General features: G+C 41.1%; 1 protein-coding gene across 2 annotated transcripts in view; it reads right to left on the reverse strand.

Moving 5' to 3' along the window:
• LOC126210067 (inositol-tetrakisphosphate 1-kinase-like) overlaps positions 1-2,384 on the reverse strand; it is a 123,776-nt gene extending 121,392 nt beyond the window's left edge. Inside the window, exon 1 of one of the 2 annotated variants that reach the window (XM_049939187.1) lies at positions 1,551-2,384. In XM_049939187.1, the coding sequence (XP_049795144.1) occupies positions 1,551-1,657 (107 nt within the window). In that variant the 5' untranslated portion in view covers positions 1,658-2,384. The remainder of the gene's footprint in view (positions 1-1,550) is intronic. The other variant, XM_049939188.1, reaches the window with a different exon arrangement.
• Positions 2,385-22,914: the final 20,530 nt, after the last annotated feature.

The raw sequence follows: 22,914 nt of genomic DNA on the forward strand, positions 1-22,914 counted from the left end.
CGATCCTCTATTGGAAATTCATTTCTGTCGATCTTTGCAATCTCAACAGGCAAAGTAATCACATGTGTGGGGAATAACATTGCAGGCCTATGCATACAGTGTAGGGTATGATGACAAAGAAAATCTCTCTGTATTTGTAAAATCAAATGCTGTTAGTAATTTTACTTCTTCTATGACATTTTTCCCCTCCCCAAATGAGAGAATTCTTGGCTCCAAGAACTGAAACAATAAATCCGAGGTCTATCACATTCTTCATCGACGGTCGTGTACCTTACTTGACATTACACATGTCTGAGTTCTGCTCTCAGAGCAGTATACCATAGTGCTTATTTCAGTGTTCCCTAACTCAAGACATATTTTACAGCCAATAAATCTCTCTGTATCGACTCTTCCACTGGGAAGTTATCAGTACATTTCTCTTGGTCACAGGAGTAAGGCTAAAAAACAGGTTCCCAAGCCTCAGTTGTGAAAAATTTTGACCACAGCTTTATTAACCATGTTTTTGATTTCTGTTATTGTTTAGACATATTTTCTTTTCCTGTCCATAATTTTTTATCAAACTTTTCTAACCACCTTAAACTTCATTAACAAGATACATATTTATATACTATTCTATGTACTAAGTTCTCTGTATCTGAACTGCCATTGAATGATTTAGAAGCCTTTAAATTTGCAGTCAGCTACCTGTCAATGACTGGGTACATATGAAAATCTTGTGTGTCAGGAATTGGCACTAGTACAGGTACTGACTTAACTTCAATTTCTTTGGTGAAAAGTTACTCAGAGTATCCACAATGATCTAAGGGGAGCCTAGATTATAAAAGGGTATATTTTTAAGCAATGGACTGTGAACCTCTTAGGAAATACATAAATCTCCTCACTATGGGCCTACTGTCAAAGACTAGTGTGTCTACCTTCATTATTCCCGCTGTTATAAAACACAATTTACAAAACACATGTAGGCCTAACTACTACTTTGCTTTTGGAGTAAAATATTTCAGAAGGATGTTCTCATAATTGGTAGCAATACCCAGTAAAGAAGGTGGACATTTGGAGGCAACAATTTGTATGAGAAAGAACATAAATACATAGAGAAGAACGCTACATGTTGGAATTATAAGTACAGAAACATATTCACGTTCACTGGAAACGTATAAAATCGGAAAAAGCAATATACGTTATACAACGGCAACCTAATATACTGAGCAGAAAGCTCAAGTTTCTGCCGTCTCGGAGGACTGAATGCACTGACAACCACAGAAATGGTTTCATGCATCAATACATTTCCTTCACCAAATGAATAATTCAGGGAAAAAGTTGATTGTGAGTCACAGAATGCTAACTGAATAATTAGCTCAGATGAATTTAAACTGATACTTCTCCAACTTTTAATATTAGCTAGCTTTTCATGCAACAACGAACTATGAAATATTTACATGGATACAACTCAACAATTTATCAATGACTTACTGGTTATGTATATCTTGTGGCTCGCATAATGAATTAGTTATCAGTAATCTATTGAAAAGTATTAAATGATCTTCGCTTACTTGCACGTAGTTCCAAATTCTGTCCAGTTCAGTTTCTGCCTCTTCTTCTCCGACATCCAATATCCGATGATATGTGGCCTACCTTTCTGTTCTGTCATTTTGGACATCTCTCTCTCTCTGCGTGTGCCGTGGAACTGGAACTCTCACTCTGCTGGAAGGCACATATTCCCAACAAAACTTCTGAACAGCAGATCTCTTTGAAAAGATGGTACGCAAACACACTTAAACAGGTTTCACTACTACAGATCTCTTATCAGCATCCAATAACTAGTGTCTATTTTTCGTCCTCCGACAATGTGACGTCGTACGATTTATCGCCTATAGCTGAAAGATAAGAATTCAGCAACACGTCAGGAAACGGCTGTTCTGTATACATTTGAGCTCCCGCTAGTACAACCGCTGGTAACGCCACTAATTTATGATTCATCAATTACTGCTGGCGTGATCAAGAAAGCGTGAGTGACCTTGCTGAAGTTTTGCCAGCTTGCGTCCTTAACCTTACTTTCACTCACCCGCCAACCCAAACAAACAACACCGATTACAAAAACAAATACCACAACGAAGCAAGATGAGGTTTGAAAAACATACCCTCTGATCACAGATTGGCAAGTAATCTAGCACAGATGTTATCTGAGACGAACTATTATGAATGTACTCTCAACGTGGGCGAGAAACAAAATTACGAAATACCGACGAGTGTCATTTACTTTTCCGCCACTTACTTTTATTATTTTTTTGATTAACTTCACGTGGCAGCACTCATTATTCAATGGAACTTTTAAAATAAACTTTACTACAGTGCCAATGACGTAAGTGTCGCGCAGCACATAGCGAGAAGCGGCCAACAGCCAATTTACTCCAAATTGTTATCCGCGCGTGCAACGCCCCCTCCTGCCTTGACTAGTGGAATGTGACCTGTACCGTCTGGAGTGGGGATCTGTGCAAAGATACCAAGAGACGGGGGTGGGGGGGGGGGGGGGGGAAGGTGCGCCGTGCCGATTCGTGGAAGGTTTCTGCATGCACTTGACAAACAGGTTTGGGTTGGGCTCGTGACTCATAGCCGGAGAACGCAGCATAGAAACGAGAAACCTTCCAAAACAGATAACCGTAAACAAGAAAATATGCTCTCAGTGTTCGAGCGCATACAATTTATGAGTATGGAGGGATGCAGCATGTTATCTTGGACGCAGAGTCATCGACGTACCGGTATGTAAATTTAACTTCAGGCATGCTAAAGGAAGGATGGATGAAACCCTTGCTCTTCATATTGTGTATTAATGACCTGGCGGAAAATATTAATTGGAGCCTCGTACATTTCGTAGATGATGCCATTATCTATCAAAAAAGCTGTCCAAATATTCATTGAGACATAAAAAAATGGTTCAAATGGCTCTGGGCACTAGTCGACTCCTGAGGTCATCACCCCCCCCCCCTTTTTTTGTTTTGTTTTAATCTCATTTTGTTCGGTTTCGTTCGTTGCATCTGCTCAGGGCGGACGTCGTAAGACATCCGTTTAAGTTCGTTGTTGATCGATTAACTCAGTTTTTTTATTACAGAGGGCAGCTAACCCTCTGACCGAACACACTGAGCTACCATGCCGGCTGTCCCTAGGACTTAGAAGTACTTAAACCTAACTGACCTAAGGGCATCACACACATCCATGCCCGAGGCAGGATTCGAACCTGCGACCGTAGGGGTCGCGCGGTTCCAGATTGTAGCGCTTAGAACTGCTCGACCACTCCGGCCGGCGAGACATCAAAGAGTTGCAAAAATTGGTAGTTTGCTTTAAATGTCCAAAACGTATTATTCTGTGACTACAATATCACTGACTCACAACTGAAAACAGTCAACTCATACAAATACCTCGATATAACAATTTCTGGGGATACGAAATGGAATGTTCACATTGCCTCAGGTAGGTAAAGTAAGTGGCAGCCTTCGATTCACTGGTACGATACTGAGAAAATGCGATCAGTTCACAAAGGAGACGAAACACTTGTGTGACCCATCCTAGATTATTGCTCGAGAAATTGGACTATCAGGCAGTACTGAATGTATACATTCCACAAAGGAGGGCAGCAAGTATGAACACAAGTTTGTTTCCCCCTTGGGAGAGTGTCACGGAGATGCTGAAACAGAAACCAACTATCCCGCGAAAGCCTACTTAAAAATTTTCAAGAACCAATATTAGAGGAGGACTTGAGGAATATACAGTAACCCTGTACACATCGCCCTCTGCTATTCACTTCACAGTCGTTTGCAGAATATAAACGTACGAGGTGCGATAAAAAAATACGGCGAATAATTCCATTAGAAACAAAGTAATAAGCTTACATGAAATTTGATTTAATTTCCTTCAAAGTACTGTCATTGGCTAGCGATGTACTTATCTGAACTTTGAATCCATGACTGGAATAATTTATCGAAGGTTTCCTTTCGAAGGACGTTCGGCTGCTTTGTCGTGGCCATTCAGTGTCACGAATGGTGTCAAAACATTCTCCTTTAAACCCTGTTTTAATTCCAGGGAAGAGCCAGAAGTCGCATGGTGATAAATCTGGTGAGAAAGGTGTATATGGGCATGCAGGAACAATTTTTCCATCCATAAACTAGCGAATCAAAAGCGAGATGTGGCACAGCACTTTGTTGTGATGAAGAAGGAAGCCATTGGGCCAGTTTTCTGATCTCTTTGCATTTCGCAGATCTTGCATTACGCCCTAGTAATATTCGGCATTTACTGCTGTTCCTCATGGAACGAACTCTGATCACACTATGCCCTCAATATCGAAAAAAAAAACCAATGAATATGACTTCAGTATTCGATTCTGAATAACTTTCGTTTTCAAGACGAGGAGGTTCATTGGTTTTCCATAGAGAACTCCGAATGTTCGTTTCATGGTAGCACTCTTAGGCCCAAATTTTCATATCCAAATGCAATTCTGGACATGAACAAAACCGCCCATAGCATAGTTTGCAGGGGGAGTGGGTGGGCAGGGGGGGGGGGGGGGGAGGAAATGTTTGGGGTATGGAGTATATTTAACATTTTGTAACACGAATGGCGATTTGTAAGTAGGCACACTGAAGTTCCAAATTCGACACTGTTAAAAACTTACGTAATTCCGAATCTTAAACCATTTTCCTGAAAAAGAAGGCCGGACCCGAATGAAGACGATCCTTCATCTCTGTGAAAACTGACACAATTTTCCTTCCATCCATCACTCATAAGTCTGGGAACAAATTTTGGACTCATCCATCTCACTTGCAAATTACCGGTTAAAATGCTTTGGACGGACCTATTGTGTCTTCCTTCGCACGCTGTGTGCTTTTTAGTGGGTACAGGAGTGAGGAACAGATGCCATTCACGAACACAGAATTCAGATATTAATTTATTCTACAACTAATATCAAATAGTGAGAATAATAAACACCTCTGTTGCTGTATAGGCAACGTCAGTTGCTAACACATTTGAATTTAGAAATATATACAGATACAAAAAGATTTATAAATCTGTCACACTTCATTCAGTACAATGTCTATTCAAAAGATATCAACCCCTGGCCACTGTGAAAGTTCGCAAATGTTATTCAACTGGCAAACACACACGATGGGGTCACTGCATGAATGTTCGAACAAGTTCACCCTCCGATGGAGCTCCAGAAAGGCGATGCTTGCATCTCATTGGCAGCGGCTAATCGTCCGTTGCAGCGACCTCATACCGCGGTGGCGGTTGTAGGAAACGCGACGGCGTAATAGACGGCTCTCGTATTTGAAAGTGCGGCCGGCCGGATGGCGGCCGAAACTGCAGGACACATACGAGATGCTAAGCTCTTCTATAAGTTCTTAATGGTTTGTCGCCTGTTTGAACGAACAATTTTTGCATGTTTTCTCCTATATTTGGGGTTAATGGACGTCCCGGACGTTGCTCGTCACCCACCGACTCATTTCCGTTTTTAAATCGCTCATACCACTTATAAACAATCTTCAGAGTTTCAGCACTATCGTCACACACCAATTTCAACATGTCATGCGTTTTTGGTACATTTTCGTAACTTAAAGCAGAACGTAAAGTTCATGCGTTGCTCGAAATCCATAAAGCGAGACACGGTAAACAAAACCTCACTTAATCATCTCTGACGAATCAGAATATGTTTTAACTTGACTCTGCCTGTGTATCAGGCTATCGGAAAAAAATATATAAAATGGTTGTAGCGTCAGAAGTCCGGAGCTAAAATAGTCCCCCATTCGCATCTCCGGGCAGGGACTACTCAAGAGGACGTCGTTATCAGGAGAAAGAAAACTGGTGTTCTACGGATCGTAGCGTGGAATGTCAGATCCCTTAATTGGGCAGGTAGGTTAGAAAATTTAAAAAGGGAAATGGATTGGTTAAAGTTAGATAGAGTGGGAATTAGTGAAGTTCGATGGCAGGAGGAACAAGACTTCTGGTCGGGTGAATACATGGTTATAAATACAAAATCAAATAGGGGTAACGCAGGAGTAGGTTTAATAATGAATAAAAAGATAAGAGTACAGATAAGCTACTACAAACAGCATAGTGAACACATTATTGTGGCCAAGATAGACACGAAGCCCACGCCTACTACAGTAGTACAAGTTTATATGCCAACTAGCTCTGCAGATGATGAAGAAATTGATGAAATGTATGATGAGATAAAACAAATTATTCAGGTAGTGAAGGGAGACGAAAATTTAATAGTCATGGGTGTCTGGAATTCGAGAGTAGGAAAAGGGAGACAAGGAAACATAGTAGGTGAATATGGATTTGGGGTAAGAAATGAAAGAGGAAGCCGCCTGGTAGAATTTTGCAGAGAACATATCTTAATCATAGCTACCACTTGGTTCAAGAATCATAAAAGAAGGTTGTATACATGGAAGAATCCTGGAGATACTAGAAGGTATCAGATAGACTATATAATGGTAAGACAGAGATTTATGAACCAGGTTTTAAATTGTAAGACATTTCCAGGGGCAGATGTGGACTCTGACCACAATCTATTGGTTATGAACTGTAGATTAAAACTGAAGAAACTGCAGAAGGTGGGAATTTAAGGAGATGGGACCAGGATAAACTGACTAAACCAGAGGTTGTAAACTGACTAAACCAGAGTTTCAGGGAGAGCATAAGGGAACAGTTGTCACGAATAGGGGAAAGAAATACGGTAGAAGAAGAATGGGTAGCTCTGAGGGATGAAGTAGTGAAGGCAGCAGAGTATCAAGTAGGTAAAAAGACGAGGGCTAGTAGAAATCCTTGGCTAACAGAAGAAATATTGAATTTAATTGATGAAAGGAGAAAATATAAAAATGCAGTAAATGAAACAGGCAAAAAGGAATACAAACGTCTCAAAAATGAGATCGACAGGAAGTGCAAAATGGCTAAGCAGGGATGGCTAGAGGACAAATGTAAGGCTATAGAGGCTTATCTCACGAGGGGTAAGATAGATACTGCCTACAGTAAAATTAAAGAGACCTTTGGAGAAAAGAGAACCACTTGTATGAATATCAAGAGCTCAGATGGAAACCCAATTCTAAGAAAAGAAGGGAAAGCATAAAGGTGGAAGGAGTATATAGAGAGTCTATACAAGGGCGATGTTCTTGAGGACAATATTATGGAAATGGAAGAGGATGTAGATGAAGATGAAATGGGAGATACGATACTGCGTGAAGAGTTTGACAGAGCACTGGAAGACCTGGGAGTAGACAACATTCCATTAGAACTACTGACAGCCTTGGGAGAGCCAGTCCTGACAAAACTCTACAATCTGGTGAGCAAGATGTATGAGACAGGCGAAATACCCTCAGACTTCAAGAAGAATATAATAATTCCAATCCCAAAGAAAGCAGGTGTTCACAGATGTGAGAATTACCGAACTATCAGTTTAATAAGTCACGGATGCAAAATACTAACGAGAATTCTTTACAGACGAATGGAAAAACTGGTAGAAGCCGACCTCGGGGAAGATCAGTTTGGCTTCCGTAGAAATGTTGGAACACGTGAGCCAATACTGACCCTACGACTTATCTTAGAAGAAAGATTAAGGAAAGGCAAACCTACGTTTCTAGCATTTGTAGACTTTTTTTCTAAAAAAAAATTCATTCAACGTATTTTAACACCTCAAATATCCGGCGTTCCCCAAGGAAGTGTTATAGGCCCTCTATTGTTCCTGTTCTATATTAACGACATAGGAGACAATCTGAGTAGCCGTCATAGATTGTTTGCAGATGATGCTGTCATTTACCGTCTTGTAAAGTCATCAGATGATCAAAACGACTTGCAAAATGATTTAGATAAGATATCTGCTTGGTGCGAAATGTGGCAATTGACCCTGAATAAGGAAAAGTGTGAAGTCATTCGCATGATTACTAAAAGAAATCAGCTAAATTTCGATTACGCGATAAGTCACACAAATCTGAGGGCTGTAAATTCAACTAAATACTTAGGGATTACAATTAGAAATAACCCAAATTGGAACGATCACACAGATAATATTGTGGGTAGAGTAAACCAAATACTGCGATTCATTGTCAGAACACTTAGAACGCAACAGGTCTACCAAAGAGACTGCTTACACCACGCTCGTCCGCCCTATTCTGGAGTACTGCTGTGCGGTGTGGGATCTGCAGAAAATGTACAAAGAAGGGCAGCTCGTTTTGTATTATCGCGAAATAGGGGAGATAGTGCCACAGACATGATACGTGAATTGGAGTGGCAATCATTAAAACAAAGGAGTTTTTCGTTGCGACGGGATCTTCTCATGAAATTTCAATCACCAGTTCTCTCCTCCGATTGCGAAAACATTCTGTTGGCACCCACCTACATAGGGAGAAATGATCATCACGATAAAATACGAGAAATAAGGGCTCGCACAGAAAAATTTAAGTGCTGGTTTTTCCCGCGTGCCGTTCGAGAGTGGAACGGTAGAGAGACAACTTGAAGGTGGTTCATTGAACCCTCTGCCAGGCACTTTATAGTGAATTGCAGAGTAATCACGTAGATGTAGATGTAGATATAGGCCTATGCAGAATATTATTCTGGCACTTGCTGTAGCTGTGTGATAGTTAGTTAAAAAATTAGACTTATTCAGTACTTTCTGCGTAATGCAATTGTAACTGTAAGTAAGGAAATATAAGACCTTTCAATACTAAACTATTGCAGCTTTTTCGCAGAGAACTCTTCGATTATGGGACCCGTCTGACGTAATGGGTCTGCTCAAGTATCAGGTTGAATGAGTTTCAGTTACATACAGATGAACTATGAAGGTGTTGGACACATTATTCAATTAGATGAAATAATCAAGGCATGGGCCTCCGTAGCAGACGCTAGGGAGGACAAGAGGTAGAACATGTCCCCTTCTGAAATCACTCAATCAAATCTGGGAGCATAGACTTTCTACTCAGTACTAAATTCTCACATAAGGATCGTCTGCGGTTATAATAGACCGAATATTTAACATTTCCGAGAGCGACGTGAAATACTGTGTTTCGCAGTCATGTACGATTTTGTTCTCACACAGCTGACGGGAAAGTGTGTCGTTTCCTTGGCGCGGTTGCGTTTCGGCGCTGTGTTGCAATCAAGGTGGGCGCGAATCTGTGTGGAACAGATCCGAAACAGTCACATTTTTCTCTGTCGCTATCTCGAGCAGTTAGGTCGAGCTATAGAAAAGGAATAGTCCAACACAGTGGTGCAATTCTGGCGACTATTCCCTAACTGCTGCGGTGTACAAGGACTCCGTTCCTATCTACTGTACAATTTATCGCGACAGAAGTTAGCCATTTGTCCTTGGACAAAAAGTCTGTGATGACGTCCTAATTCTGTTCATGCGATAGCCTTTGAAGATAACGGCCACGCTGTGCTATTCATGTACCCGTCTGTGTGTAGCATGTACGGTATCAGTTGTTGTTGTTGTGGACTTCAGTCCTGAGACTGGTTTGATGCAGCTCTCCATGCTACTCTATCCTGTGCAAGCTTCTTCATCTCCCAGTACCTACTGCAACCTTCTGAATCTGCTTAGTGTATTCATCTCTTGGTCTCCCTCTACGATTTTTACCCTCCACGCTGCCCTCCAATGCTAAATTTGTGATCCCTTGATGCCTCAAAACATGTCCTACCAACCGATCCCTTCTTCTAGTCAAGTTGTGCCACAAACTTCTCTTCTCCCCAATCCTATTCAATACCTCCTCATTAGTTACGTGATCTACCCACCTTATCTTCAGCATTCTTCTGTAGCACCACATTTCGAAAGCTTCTATTCTCTTCTTGTCCATGTTTCACTTCCATACATGGCTACACTCCATACAAATACTTTCAGAAACGACTTCCTGACACTTCAATCTATACTCGATGTTAACAAACTTCTCTTCTTCAGAAACGATTTCCTTGCCATTGCCAGTCTACATTTTATATCCTCTCTACTTCGACCATCATCAGTTATTTTACTCCCTAAATAGCAAAACTCCTTTACTACTTTAAGTGTCTCATTTCCTATTCTAATCCCCTCAACATCACCCGATTTAATTTGACTACATTCCATTATCCTCGTTTTGCTTTTGTTGATGTTCATCTTATATCCTCCTTTCAAGACACTGTCCATTCCATTCAACTGCTCTTCCAAGTCCTTTGCTGTCTCTGACAGAATTACAATGTCATCGGCGAACCTCAAAGTTTTTACTTCTTCTCCATGAATTTTAATACCTACTCCGAATTTTTCTTTTGTTTCCTTTACTGCTTGCTCAATATACAGATTGAATAACATCGGGGAGAGGCTACAACCCTGTCTCACTCTTTTCCCAACCACTGCTTCCCTTTCATGCCCCTCGACTCTTATAACTGCCATCTGGTTTCTGTACAAATTGTAAATAGCCTTTCGCTCCCTGTATTTTACCCCTGCCACCTTCAGAATTTGAAAGAGAGTATTCCAGTTAACGTTGTCAGAAGCTTTCTCTAAGTCTACAAATGCTAGAAACATAGGTTTGCCTTTTCTTAATCTTCCTTTTAAGATAAGTCGTAAGGTCAGTATTGCCTCACGTGTTCCAACATTTCTACGGAATCTAAACTGATCTTCCCCGAGGTCCGCTTCTACCAGTTTTTCCATTCGTCTGTAAAGAATTCGCGTTAGTATTTTGCAGCTGTGACTTATTAAACTGATAGTTCGGTAATTTTCACATCTGTCAACACCTGCTTTCTTTGGGATTGGAATTATTATATTCTTCTTGAAGTCTGTGGGTATTTCGCCTGTCTCATACATCTTGCTCACCAGATGGTAGAGTTTTGTCATGACTGGCTCTCCCAAGGCCATCAGTAGTTCTAATGGAATGTTGTCTACTCCCGGGGCCTTGTTTCGACTCAGGTCTTTCAGTGCTCTGTCAAACTCTTCACGCAGTATCTTATCTCCCACTTCATCTTCATCTACATCCTCTTCCGGTATCAGTATGTTCCAAAAAACCGCGTGTAGAAACGTTATTTTTCTGGGGTCATATATCTAGGGTCCTATTGATCACAGAGATAAGGGGTCAAGTGTTTTGCGTGGACCTTCGCCTAATGACCATTTGTGTACCTCTAGAAAGAACGGGCATACTGTAACTATCCTTCAGTACAGGGTCAAAATTTAAACATTACACACTTCCTCGAACTCGGGCAAATTGAGTAAATCAGCTGGTTTTTTCCCATTAGGTTTGGTCTAGAGTGGGCCTTGGATGGCTTACAAAAGCACCATTTGTTCATGGGCGGTTCCCGAGGAAACCCCAGGAAACCACGGTTGTTGGCTGCGAAAAGAACCAGTTGTGGGGAATGGCCCTTTCTATAATTTCTAATTATAAGAGATCGGAAAAACGTTTACCATGTGTTCTTAAGATGGTATTCTTTGGGAAACTTGAAACTTTTTAATGTATTGTTATCCATTACCGAGACCCGGCAGTTCTACATCTACAGCTACAGCTGCATCTACACTCTGCAAACCACTATGAGGTGCATGGCAGAGCGTACGTCCCAATGTACGAGCTGTTAGGTTTTCTTCTCGTTCCATTTACATATGGAGCACGGGAAGAATGATAGTTTGAATGCCTCTGTGCATGTTGTAATTATTCTAATCTTATTCTCATGAGCTCTAAGTGAGCTATACATAGAGGATTGTAGTATATTCCTAGAGTCATCATTTAACGCCCTTTCCGAATCTCTGTTATTAGACTTTCTCGGGATAGTTTACGTCTATCTTCAAGAGTCTTTCAGCTCAATTCCTTCAGTATTTCTGTGAAACTCTCCCTCGGATCAAGCAAACTTGTGATCATTCCTGCTGCCCTTCTCTGAATACGTTCAATATTCTCTTTTACTTCTGTTTGGTATGGATGCCACACACTTTATCAGTACTTTAGAACCGGTCGCAAAAATGATTTGTAGGCCATCTCCTTTGTAGAGTGATTGCAGTTTCCCACTATTCTGCCAATAAACCGAAGTCTACCACCTGCTTTACTCCCTACAAAGTCTTACATCCAGCTATTTGTATCAGTTGGACGATTCCATCAGCGACTTATTGATATTATAGCCATAGAATACTACGGTTTTTCGTTTCGTGAAGTGCACAAATTTATATTTTTGAACATTTAAAGCAAGTTGCCAATCTTTGCACCACATTCAATTTTTATCAAGATCTGACTAAATATTTATGCAGCTTCTTTCAGACAATATTTCATTATAGATAACTACATCATCTGCAAAAAGTCTGAGGTTACTATTAATATCGCCTGCAAAGTCATTAATATACCACATGAACAGCAAGGGTCCCAACACACTTCCCTGGGGAACACCCGAAGGTACTTCAAAATCTGACGATGACTCTCCATCCAAGATAATATGCTGCGTCCTCCCCAGTAAAAAATCCTCAATCCAGTCACAAATTTCTCTCGGTACCCCATATGATCGTACTTTTGCCTAGATGTGATACTGAGTCAAATGCTTTTCGGAAATTAAGAAATAATGCTGCTACTTGACTGCCTTGATTCAAACCTTATAGTATGTCATGTAATAAAAGTGCGAGTTGAGTTTCACATTATCAATGTTTTTGGAATCCCTGCTGGATTGCTTTTTTTTATTTTTTTTAAATTTCTTTTTTACCCATTTAGTTCGATAGGATGAAATTGACGATCAAATCTCTAAGGTCATGAATGTATCAGTATATGAAATTACAACATGAAAGTAACAACAGTTAAAATTAAATGTTTGAGAACCCCAAAAAAGACAAGCCATTAGTTTATGTAAACGCAGTCTTCAATATAACACTTTTCAAGTAACTCCTCGACAGAATAGGAAGAATGATCCGTGAGGAACCTCTTCAGTCTCGATTTGAAAGCTCGTAGGTTCCTGCTACAATTTTTGAATTCTTGTGGTAGCTTACTGAAAATGGATGCAGTAATATACTGCACACCTTCCCGCAAAAAAAGTGAAGTAATATATATATATATATATATATATATATATATATATATATATATGTATATATATATATACCAAAAAATGCACAAACCTACGGTTTTTTAAATGGAACCACGTTAGTTTTGTTAGCACTTCTGAACATATAAACAAATACGTAATCAGTGCCGTTTGTTGCATTGTAAAATGTTAATTACATCTGGAGATATTGTAACCTAAAGTTGACGCTTGAGTACCGCTCCTCCGCTGTTCGATCGTGTGTATCGGAGAGCACTGCAACATACATCGCGTTTCTACAGAATGATCTGCCAACGTTGCTCGAAAACGTCCCACTGGAAACGCGTCGACGTATGTGGTATCAACATGATGGTGCACCTGCACATTCCGCAATTAACACTAGGCTGACCCTTGACAGGATGTTCGACGGGCGTTTCATAGGACGTGGAGGATAAATTGACCAGCCCGTTCACCTGATCTTACAGCTCTGGACTTCTTTCTGTGTGGTACGTTAAAGGAGAATGTGTACCGTGATGTGCCTACAACCCCAGAGGATATGAAACAACGTAATGTGGCAGCCTGCGACGACATTACACCAGATGTACTGCGGCGTGTACGATATTCATTACGCCAGAGATTGCAATTGTGTGCAGCAAATGATGGCCACCACATTGAACATCTATTGGCCTGACATGTCGGGACACACTCTATTCCACCCCGTAATTGAAAACGGAAACCACGTGTGTACGTGTACCTCACCCCTCATGGTAATGTACATGTGCGTCAGTGAAAAAGACCAATGAAAAGGTGTTAGCATGTGGACGTAATGTGCTGTTCCAGTCTCTTCTGTACCTAAGGTCCATCACCGTTCCCTTTGGATCCCTACGTAATTCGGTGCTCTCCGATACACACGATCGAGCAGCGGAGGAGTGGTACTCAAGCGTCAACTTTAGGTTACAATATCTCCGGATGTAATTAACATTTTACAATGCAACAAACGGCACTGATTATGTATTTATTTATATGTTCAGATGTGCTAACAAAACTAACGGGGTTCCATTTAAGAAAACGTAGGTCTGTGTTAAAAAACATACTTCCGTGCATTTTTTTTATGGTTTGTATTCAACAATTCCACTAGCCCCTCTCCTCACGTTCGGTCTGTGGAATCGGTTCGTCAGTATTTGATGTGGTTTACGAAATATATCCAGCGGTAACGTTAGGTGACTCACCCTGTATATATAAATAAGGGGGAGGGGGCAGGGTGGGAGGAGGGTTGCTCCAGGGATCAGTTCTTGGGTCACCTCCGTTCCTTATTTATATAAATGACATGTCTTCTAGTATTACAGGTAATTGTAAACTATTTCTGTTTGCTGATGACACTAGCTTGGTAGTACAGTATGTTGTGTACAACATCGGTACTGTTTCAAATAGTGCACTTCATGACATAACTTCAAGGTTTGCCGAAAATAAACTAATTCTAAATCACAGTAAGACTCGGTTTTTAGAGTTTCTAAACACAATTCAACCAAATCCGACGTTTTAAGTTCACAGAATGGGCATAAGATTAGTGGAACTGAACAGTTCAAATTTCTAGGTGTAAACTGTCATGGAAAACCCACATTCAGGATCTTGTTCAAAGACTTAATGCTACCATGTTTACTATTCGAAGCATCTGAAATAAGTGATAGTTCTACACGAAGAGTAATCTACTTCGCTTATTTTAATCCGCTTATGACGTGTGGTATTATATTTTGGAGTAACATTTCCCATTCTCAAGAGATATTTTTGGCTTAGAAATGGATGGTTCGGACAACAAGTGGTGTAAGTTCGTAAACCTCTTGTCGACCCCCGTTCATTAGCCTGAGTTTTCTGACATTGGCCTCTCCCTCTCTCTCTCTCTCTCTCTCTCTCTCTCTCTCCCTCTCTCTCTCTATGTTCAGTGTTAAACTTTGTGCATCATGGTCTGAAAGGCCATTCACCCTTTTTCTAACAGAATGCCTGTCTAGTAATGAAGAATAAATAAAAATATTGTCTATGGCTGTGCTACTGTTCTGCACACTGGTTGGAAAAGAACATAGTCTACATCAGATCGTATGAATGTAGGCAATCTTTCAACATCATGCACATTTTTGGTACTTCCTATAAGGTGAACCAAGAACCCTCCCTAGCTTGAGCAGAAATGCTCTGAAGTCAGAGCTAGGAAAGCTATAACCAACAACAATCAGAAGTTTAGTTTCACTAAATTCAAGTGCCCCTGCACAGCATTCAAATATCTGTTCAGTACAGTACTGCGTTATGTCTACGGACTCAAATGGAATACCTTTTTTTATGTACATGGCCACGCCTCCACTCCTCAGAGAACGCTTGAAAGACAGCCAGCGAATCTGTATCCTGGTAAAGGAAGCCTCGCAATTGTCAAACTATTTAAATGGTGCTCCAATATACCAATAATGACAGAGCCAACATCTATAAGCAGTTCACTAACTTTATCTCTAAGATCTCTTATATTTTGAAGAAATATGCTGATTCCTTCACTATTTGAATACCTGACCTCCTCAGGTGATTCCTTTGTTAGACGGACTTCCTTTAATCAGGTATACTTGATTTTGAACTGACTTGAATCAATATATACATCTACATCTACATGGATACTCTGCAAATCACATGTAAGTGCCTGGCAGAAGGTACATCGAACCACCTTCTCAATTCTCTATTATCCCAATCTCATATATCGCGCGGAAAGAACGAACACCTATATTTTTCCGTACGTGCTCTGATTTCCATTATTTTATCGTGGTGATCGTTTCTCCCTATGTAGGTCGGTGTCAACAAAATATTTTCGCATTCGGAGGAGAAAGTTGGTAATTGCAATTTCGAGAGAAGATTCCGTCGCAAAGAAAAACGCCTTTCTTTTAATGACGTCCAGCCCAAATCCTGTATCATTTCAGTGACACTCTCTCCCATATTTCGCGATAATACAAAACGTACTTCCCTTCTTTGAACTTTTTCGATGTACTCCGTCAGTCCTGTCTGGTAAGGACCCCCACCGCCCAGAAGTATTCTAAAAGAAGACGGGCAAGCGTAGCGTAGGCAGTATCCTTCGTAGGTCTGTTACATTTTCTAAGTGTCCTGCCAATAAAACGCAGTCTTTGGCCAGTCTTCCCCACATCATTTTCTATGCGTTCCTTTCAATTTAAGTTGTTCGTAATTGTAATTCCTAGGTATTTAGTTCAATTTACGGCCTTTATATTTGACTGATTTATAGTGTAATCGAAGTTTAACGGATTACTTTTAGCACTCGTGTGGATGACCTCACACTTTTCGTTATTTAGGGTCAACTGCCAATTTTGGCATCATTCAGATACCTTTTCTAAATCGTTTTGCAGTTTGATTGTTTTATTAGTCGATAAACCACAGCGTCATCAGCAAACAACCTAAGACGGCTGCTCAGATTGTCTCCCAAATCGTTTATATAGATAAAGAACAGCGAAGGGCCTATAATACTACCTTGGGGAACGCCAGAAATCGCTTCTGTTTTGCTCGATGACTTTCAGTCAATTTCTACGAACTGTGACCTCTCTGACAGGAAGCCACAAATCCATTCACATAACTGCGACGATATTCCATAAGCACGCAATTTCATTATAAGCCGATTGCATGGTACAGTGTCAAAAGCCCTCTGGAAATCCAGAAATACGGAATCGATCTGAAATCCCTCGTCAATAATCTAAAAAAAGTGCAGCTGCAACACTAACTTCTACAGGAATTTCCTCATGAGTGATCCCACCGCCACCCACTACACTGTCATCTATAAGCTTTGTCAGTCTCCCCTTCATACCTGCTGAGGTGCAGGCCATGCCTAGGGAAACCCGATCTATTGATCAGCTGGCACCGCTGCAATGTGAGCCATGCCCTCCGCCGTTAGTGCCTTCTCCAGCACCATGTTAACACGCCTAACAGAAGCATTAAGATGAGTTCGATCATGACGTCGAAACAGTTGCACGAAGTGCACGCTAGTGACGCCAGTTTGAGTAGCTATCTTTACCAGCTCACCACCTACATCGTACTCCCCGTCCCTATCAAGACTATTCTCAGCTCCACCCACAATCACTACTTGATCCATTTTCGTAAAATTCCTACATAACTCCCCTATGTCACCCGAGCCAACCCTGCGCTAGGCTTCACAATGCTGGTGACCTGGTGTTCACTCCCCAACACTTCCTGCAACTGCTGGCCCACACCTCTGCCATGTGAACTACCTAACAGCAGAACTCTCTTCTCTCTGTTAGTATTTGCAAGAGGCTCCTCTCCATTCAACTCAGAGAGTTGGTCAAATTTATTGTTTATACGCAAGGTACAACTGTCTGAACATCTCCTCCTCCTAGCTGCCCTCTTACCAACTGCCAGTTCCCATTCCAGGGTGCCCTTCACCTCCTCAACCTATATAGTTCCTCCTTTGCGTCTTGTAACTGCACCTGAAGGGCACAGATCTTACGCTCCTGCTCCTCTGTCAATTAATTTCTGCTGCAAATTCGGCATTTCCAAGAGACGATCTATCTAGAATGCCCTCTGGGTGCCCCACTGCATTCCCCCCAATGAAAATACTTTGCAGACTCTCACACCATAACCCACTACTTACAAACCTACGATAAAGGGCCATCCTTCTCATTCAAGTCACAGATTTCACTTGATACCCTGTATGATGGTACTTTAGACAAGAAACGCAGTTGTGATTCTGAATCAAATGCTTTGCGGAAATGAAGAAATACTGCATCTATCTAACTGCCTTGATCCAAAGCGTCGAGTATGTCATGCGAGAAAAGTGTGAATTGGGTTTCACATGATCGATGTTTTCGGAATCCATTCTGGATGGTATTGAGGTCATTTTGTTCGAGATACCTCATTATGTTTGAGCTCAGAATATGTTCTAATATTCTACAACAAATTGATGTCAAGGATATTGCACAGTAGTTTTGTAGATCACTTCTACTACCCTTCTTGTAGACTGGTGTGACCTGTGACTTTTTTTTAAGAACTGGGCACTGTTTCTTGTTCGAGGGATCCACAATAGATCAAAGTTAGAAGACGGTTAATTCAGCCGCAAATTCAGTATAAAATGTCACAGGGACTCCAACGGGTGCTGGAGCTTTGTTCAACTTTAACAGTTTCAGCTGCTTCCCAACACCACAGACACTAATACTTATTTCATTCATCTTTGCAGTGGTAGGAGGATTAAATTGGGGCAATTCTCCTGGGTTTTTCTTTCATCTTTTGAGTGGTATTAGGATTAAATTGGAGTAATTCTCCTGGGTTTTCGTTTGTAAACGAATATTTGGAAACTGCACTTGTGAGGCACCCACATGCCTTGCTCATACTGTGGCATCAAGCAGTCAGGCCTGCAAGATTAGTGGTCTGCCAAGCGAGTGGATTCATTCTTATTTATCGAGCAACATGAGCTCTAGTACTCACAATTAAGTTACAAATTATTCTCCTGTTTGAATATTACGCAACGGAAACTGATAACGCACATATACAACCGCTCGCTCACCGATAGATCTGTACCTACAGATTGGAAAATTGCGCAGGTCGCACCAGCGTTTAAGAAGGGTATTAGGGGTAATCCATTTAACTACAGACCTATATCATTGACGTCGGTTTGCAGTAGGGTTTTGGAGCATATACTGTATTCAGACATTATGAATCACCTCGAAGGGAACGATCTATTGATACGTAATCAGCATGGTTTCAGAAAACATCGTTCTTGTGCAACGCAGCTAGCTCTATGGGGTATCGTCTCAGCTGTGCGACTGGATTCGTGATTTCCTGTCAGGAACGTCGCAGTTCGTAGTAATAGACGGCAAATCATCGAGTAAAACTGAAGTGATATCAGGTGTTCCCCAGGGAAGCGTCCTGGGACCTCTGCTGTTCCTGATCTATATAAACGACCTGGGTGACGGTCTGAGCAGTTCTCTTAGGTTGTTCGCAGATGATGCTGCAATTTACCGTCTAGTAAGGTCATCCGAAGACCAGTATCAGTTGCAAAGCGATTTAGAAAAGATTGCTGTATGGTGTGGCAGGTGGCAGTTGACGCTAAATAACGAAAAGTGTGAGGTGATCCACGCGAGTTCCAAAAGAAATCCGTTGGAGTTCGATTACTCGATAAGTAGTACAATTCTCAAGGCTGTCAATTCAACTAAGTACCTGGGTGTAAAAATTACGAACAACTTCAGTTGGAAAGACCACATAGATAATATTGTGGGGAAGGCGAGCCAAAGGTTGCGTTTCATTGGCAGGGCACTTAGAAGATGCAACAAGTCCACTAAAGAGACAGCTTACACTACACTCGTTCGTCCTCTGTTGGAATATTGCTGCGCGGTGTGGGATCCTTACCAGGTGGGATTGACGGAGGACATCGAAAGGGTGCAAAAAAGGGCAGCTCGTTTTGTATTATCACGTAGTAGGGGAGAGAGTGTGGCAGATATGATACGCCAATTGGGATGGTTGTCATTACAGCAAAGACGTTTTTCGTCGCAGCGAGATCTACTTACGAAATTTCAGTCACCAACTTTCTCTTCCGAATGCGAAAATGTTTTGTTGAGCCCAACCTACATAGGTAGGAATGATCATCAAAATAAAATAAGAGAAATCAGAGCTCGAACAGAAAGGTTTAGGTGTTCGTTTTTCCCGCGTGCTGTTCGGGAGTGGAATGGTAGAGAGATAGTGTGATTGTGGTTCGACGAACCCTCTGCCAAGCACTTAAATGTGAATTGCAGAGTAGTCATGTGGATGTAGATGACTATTAGTAATTTACACAACTCTGACTGTTCACTACGCACTGGCAATACCACATTTTCTTTCTTACCCAACGGCTTTGATCAACACGTGGCTATCTTACTGAATATGAATGGCGCACAAATTATAAATTCTGGATATCATGACAACATACTATTCGAAGGAAAAGGCCACCAATCTTTTTCTTTTCACTATCTTTTTTATTCCGATAAATTCTATAACCTAAACACACCATTACATTTTCTACAACAATTACACGTGAGAAAACTCCGCCCAGTGGGCATGGCTTTACATTCTCTATTAATGGTCTCGTAATTATCTAACACTACAGTGCACTTTCTGGATAGGATGGTGAATCTTTTGCTATATCTCACACTTCGACTCTCACACCCATCATCGTAAATTTCCTCCAGACCGAGCGGTACAAAAAGGAACATGCATAACCCACTGCCTCTGAACCTATCTTGCTACTCTCCCATGCAAACCACACATACTTAAATTACATGAAATACATCACACTGGCAACATGGAGTACAACACAAGGAATAGTCACAACGTTATAATCACATCACTTTCAGCTTTCCCACTTCAATTAGTATTCATCCCAGTTTCACACGACACTGCCCCACTTCGTAACTTTTCTTTCCTACTATGAAATCTGGAGGATATATGCACGTCTTCCTGTGCAATGCAAGCCAAGTGGCGTTGCTGGATACACGGCTGACTCACCTTGCTTCACTCTCAGAGTATTATAGTTTGAATCAAGCGTCACACGGAAACATAACATGCAAAGTAATATTAAGAACATATTCGTCACACACGCGAGTCCTCAACTGATACCATGGACGAGTACTTCTCTTTATCCTTTGTCTCATACACTGATTGAGACTCACACAGTACTCACCACCTGGAAGTACTCGTCTCTAATTTCAAGTCCTGCACACGCCATTTCTTAAATATTTCCAACTTATAGTACACACACCAGTAATTCAGCTTAACTTTAGCACTCGGAAGTATTTCAACTTATTTCTACACGTGGTTTCATTGTGACCGTTGGTCACTTCCGAAGATTACTACGATCCCCTTAACATTACCTGCCTGTCATTTAATCCTCCCCCCCCACCCCCCAAAAGTTCCTGAAACAGAGAAATAATTATTCCAAACTACTCTTAAGTATTTCAAATGAATACCATGTCTCCAGCCTTTTGTCTTTACAGAGCACACCTAAGACAGGTATTACCAACACAAGATCCAGCGCCAGAGTGCTGAAACATGGCCGTTCTTCAGGTCAACTCGCACCTCCGCCAAGGTGGGGGAGCACCATGCTACCGTATTGGTCAGCCACATTTCAGGCGCTCAAAGCTCAGGTAAATTTCATCTCTTTGGTTCCACCAAAGGTGACCAAAGGACTGTCTCAAAGATGATCATATATTGCCCATTCACTATCTGCTGTTAGCAGACGACCATACATTCATTATTTCGCAGATCTCACCAAATTGGATATAGGGATTTAATTTGTGGGAGTGCACATGTGATCAATTAAATAAATAAATTGTCCTTCTTTCCTACACTGGTATCCGGCTTCGGTGTATTAAGTGAAATTGAGTTATTATTACAAAAAATATGTTGTTCTGACAAGAATAACGAAGAATGTTGTACCTATTTTCAATGTCGGGCGGTACTGTACCATTCCACAGTAAGCATTTCAGCTTTTGCTTTGCTACCCTCAGTTTCAGTTCCTGTCTCATTCGCTAGTTTGATGCCTCTAACAGCCTTTACATACGACCGGAATTCAAAGTTATCATACTTATGGACGTAAAACAGGCACATAACATCCGGGCAGAGGTGTAAATGTAGTAGTGAACACATGGCAAGGGCTCTAGGGTCATCGCGAGGGTTCCATATTCACCGAGCTATGTTTTTAGTCAGCATTTTTTTTATAAAAAAACTTTATGACATGCTGTCTCTGCATAATGGGCCCTTCACGCCTTTACTAATTTGCCAAGAGTGGTACTGCAGTGACAAAAAGGGCTGAAAAGAATCTTAACATGCCTGAGAAGAACTTAAAATGATTGTCAAAAATCGCGCAAACCGACAAAAGCTGCAAATTCAGTAAAATGTTTCTAATAAAGATTTTTACTCTTTTAAGAAACAAATCACAACCCAGGTGTTTTCGATGTATTGCGTACCCAGAAAAAATTTAAGGCAAACGATTTTGTGGTAACCTTATATTATACACACTTATTCGCTGTTTGTATGCGTCAAAGCATATAAATATGTCGACGTATATGTATGAGACAGGCGAAATACCCTCAGACTTCAAGAAGAATATAATAATTCCAATCCCAAAGAAAGCAGGTGTTGACAGATGTGAAAATTACAGATTTATCAGTTTAATAAGTCACAGCTGCAAAATACTAAGTCTGGAACCGAGCGACCGCTACGGTCGCAGGTTCGAATCCTGCCTCGGGCATGGATGTGTGTGATGTCCTTAGGTTAGTTAGGTTTAATTAGTTCCAAGTTCTAGGCGACTGATGACCTCAGAATCTAAGTCGCATAGTGCTCAGAGCCATTTGCAAAATACTAACGCGAATTCTTTACAGACGAATGGAAAAACTGGTAGAAACTGACCTCGGGGAAGATCAGTTTAGATTCCGCAGAAATGTTGGAACGCGTGAGGCAATACTGACCTTACGACTTATCTTAGAAAATAGATTAAGGAAAGGCAAACCTATCTAGCATTTGTAGAAAGCTTTTGACAATGTTGACTGGCATACTCTCTTTCAAATTCTAAAGGTGGAATGGGTAAAATACAGGGAGCGAAAGGCTATTTACAGAAACTATGTACAGAAACCAGATGGCAGTTATAAGAGTCGAGGGGCATGAAAGGGAAGTGGTGGTTGGGAAGGGAGTGAGACAGGGCTGTAGCCTCTCCCTGATGTTATTTAATCTGTATATTGAGAAAGCAGTAAAGGAAACAAAAGAAAAATTCAGAGCAGGTATTAAAATCCATGGAGAAGAAATAAAAACTTTGAGGTTCGCCGATGACATCGTAATTCTGTCAGAGACAGCAAAGGACTTGGAAGAGCAGTTGAACGGAATGGACAGTGTCTTGGAAGGAGGATATAAGATGAACATCAA

The sequence above is a fragment of the Schistocerca nitens genome, chromosome 10, assembly GCF_023898315.1.
Source record: "Schistocerca nitens isolate TAMUIC-IGC-003100 chromosome 10, iqSchNite1.1, whole genome shotgun sequence".
In the NCBI taxonomy this organism is placed as follows: Eukaryota; Metazoa; Arthropoda; class Insecta; order Orthoptera; family Acrididae; genus Schistocerca; species Schistocerca nitens.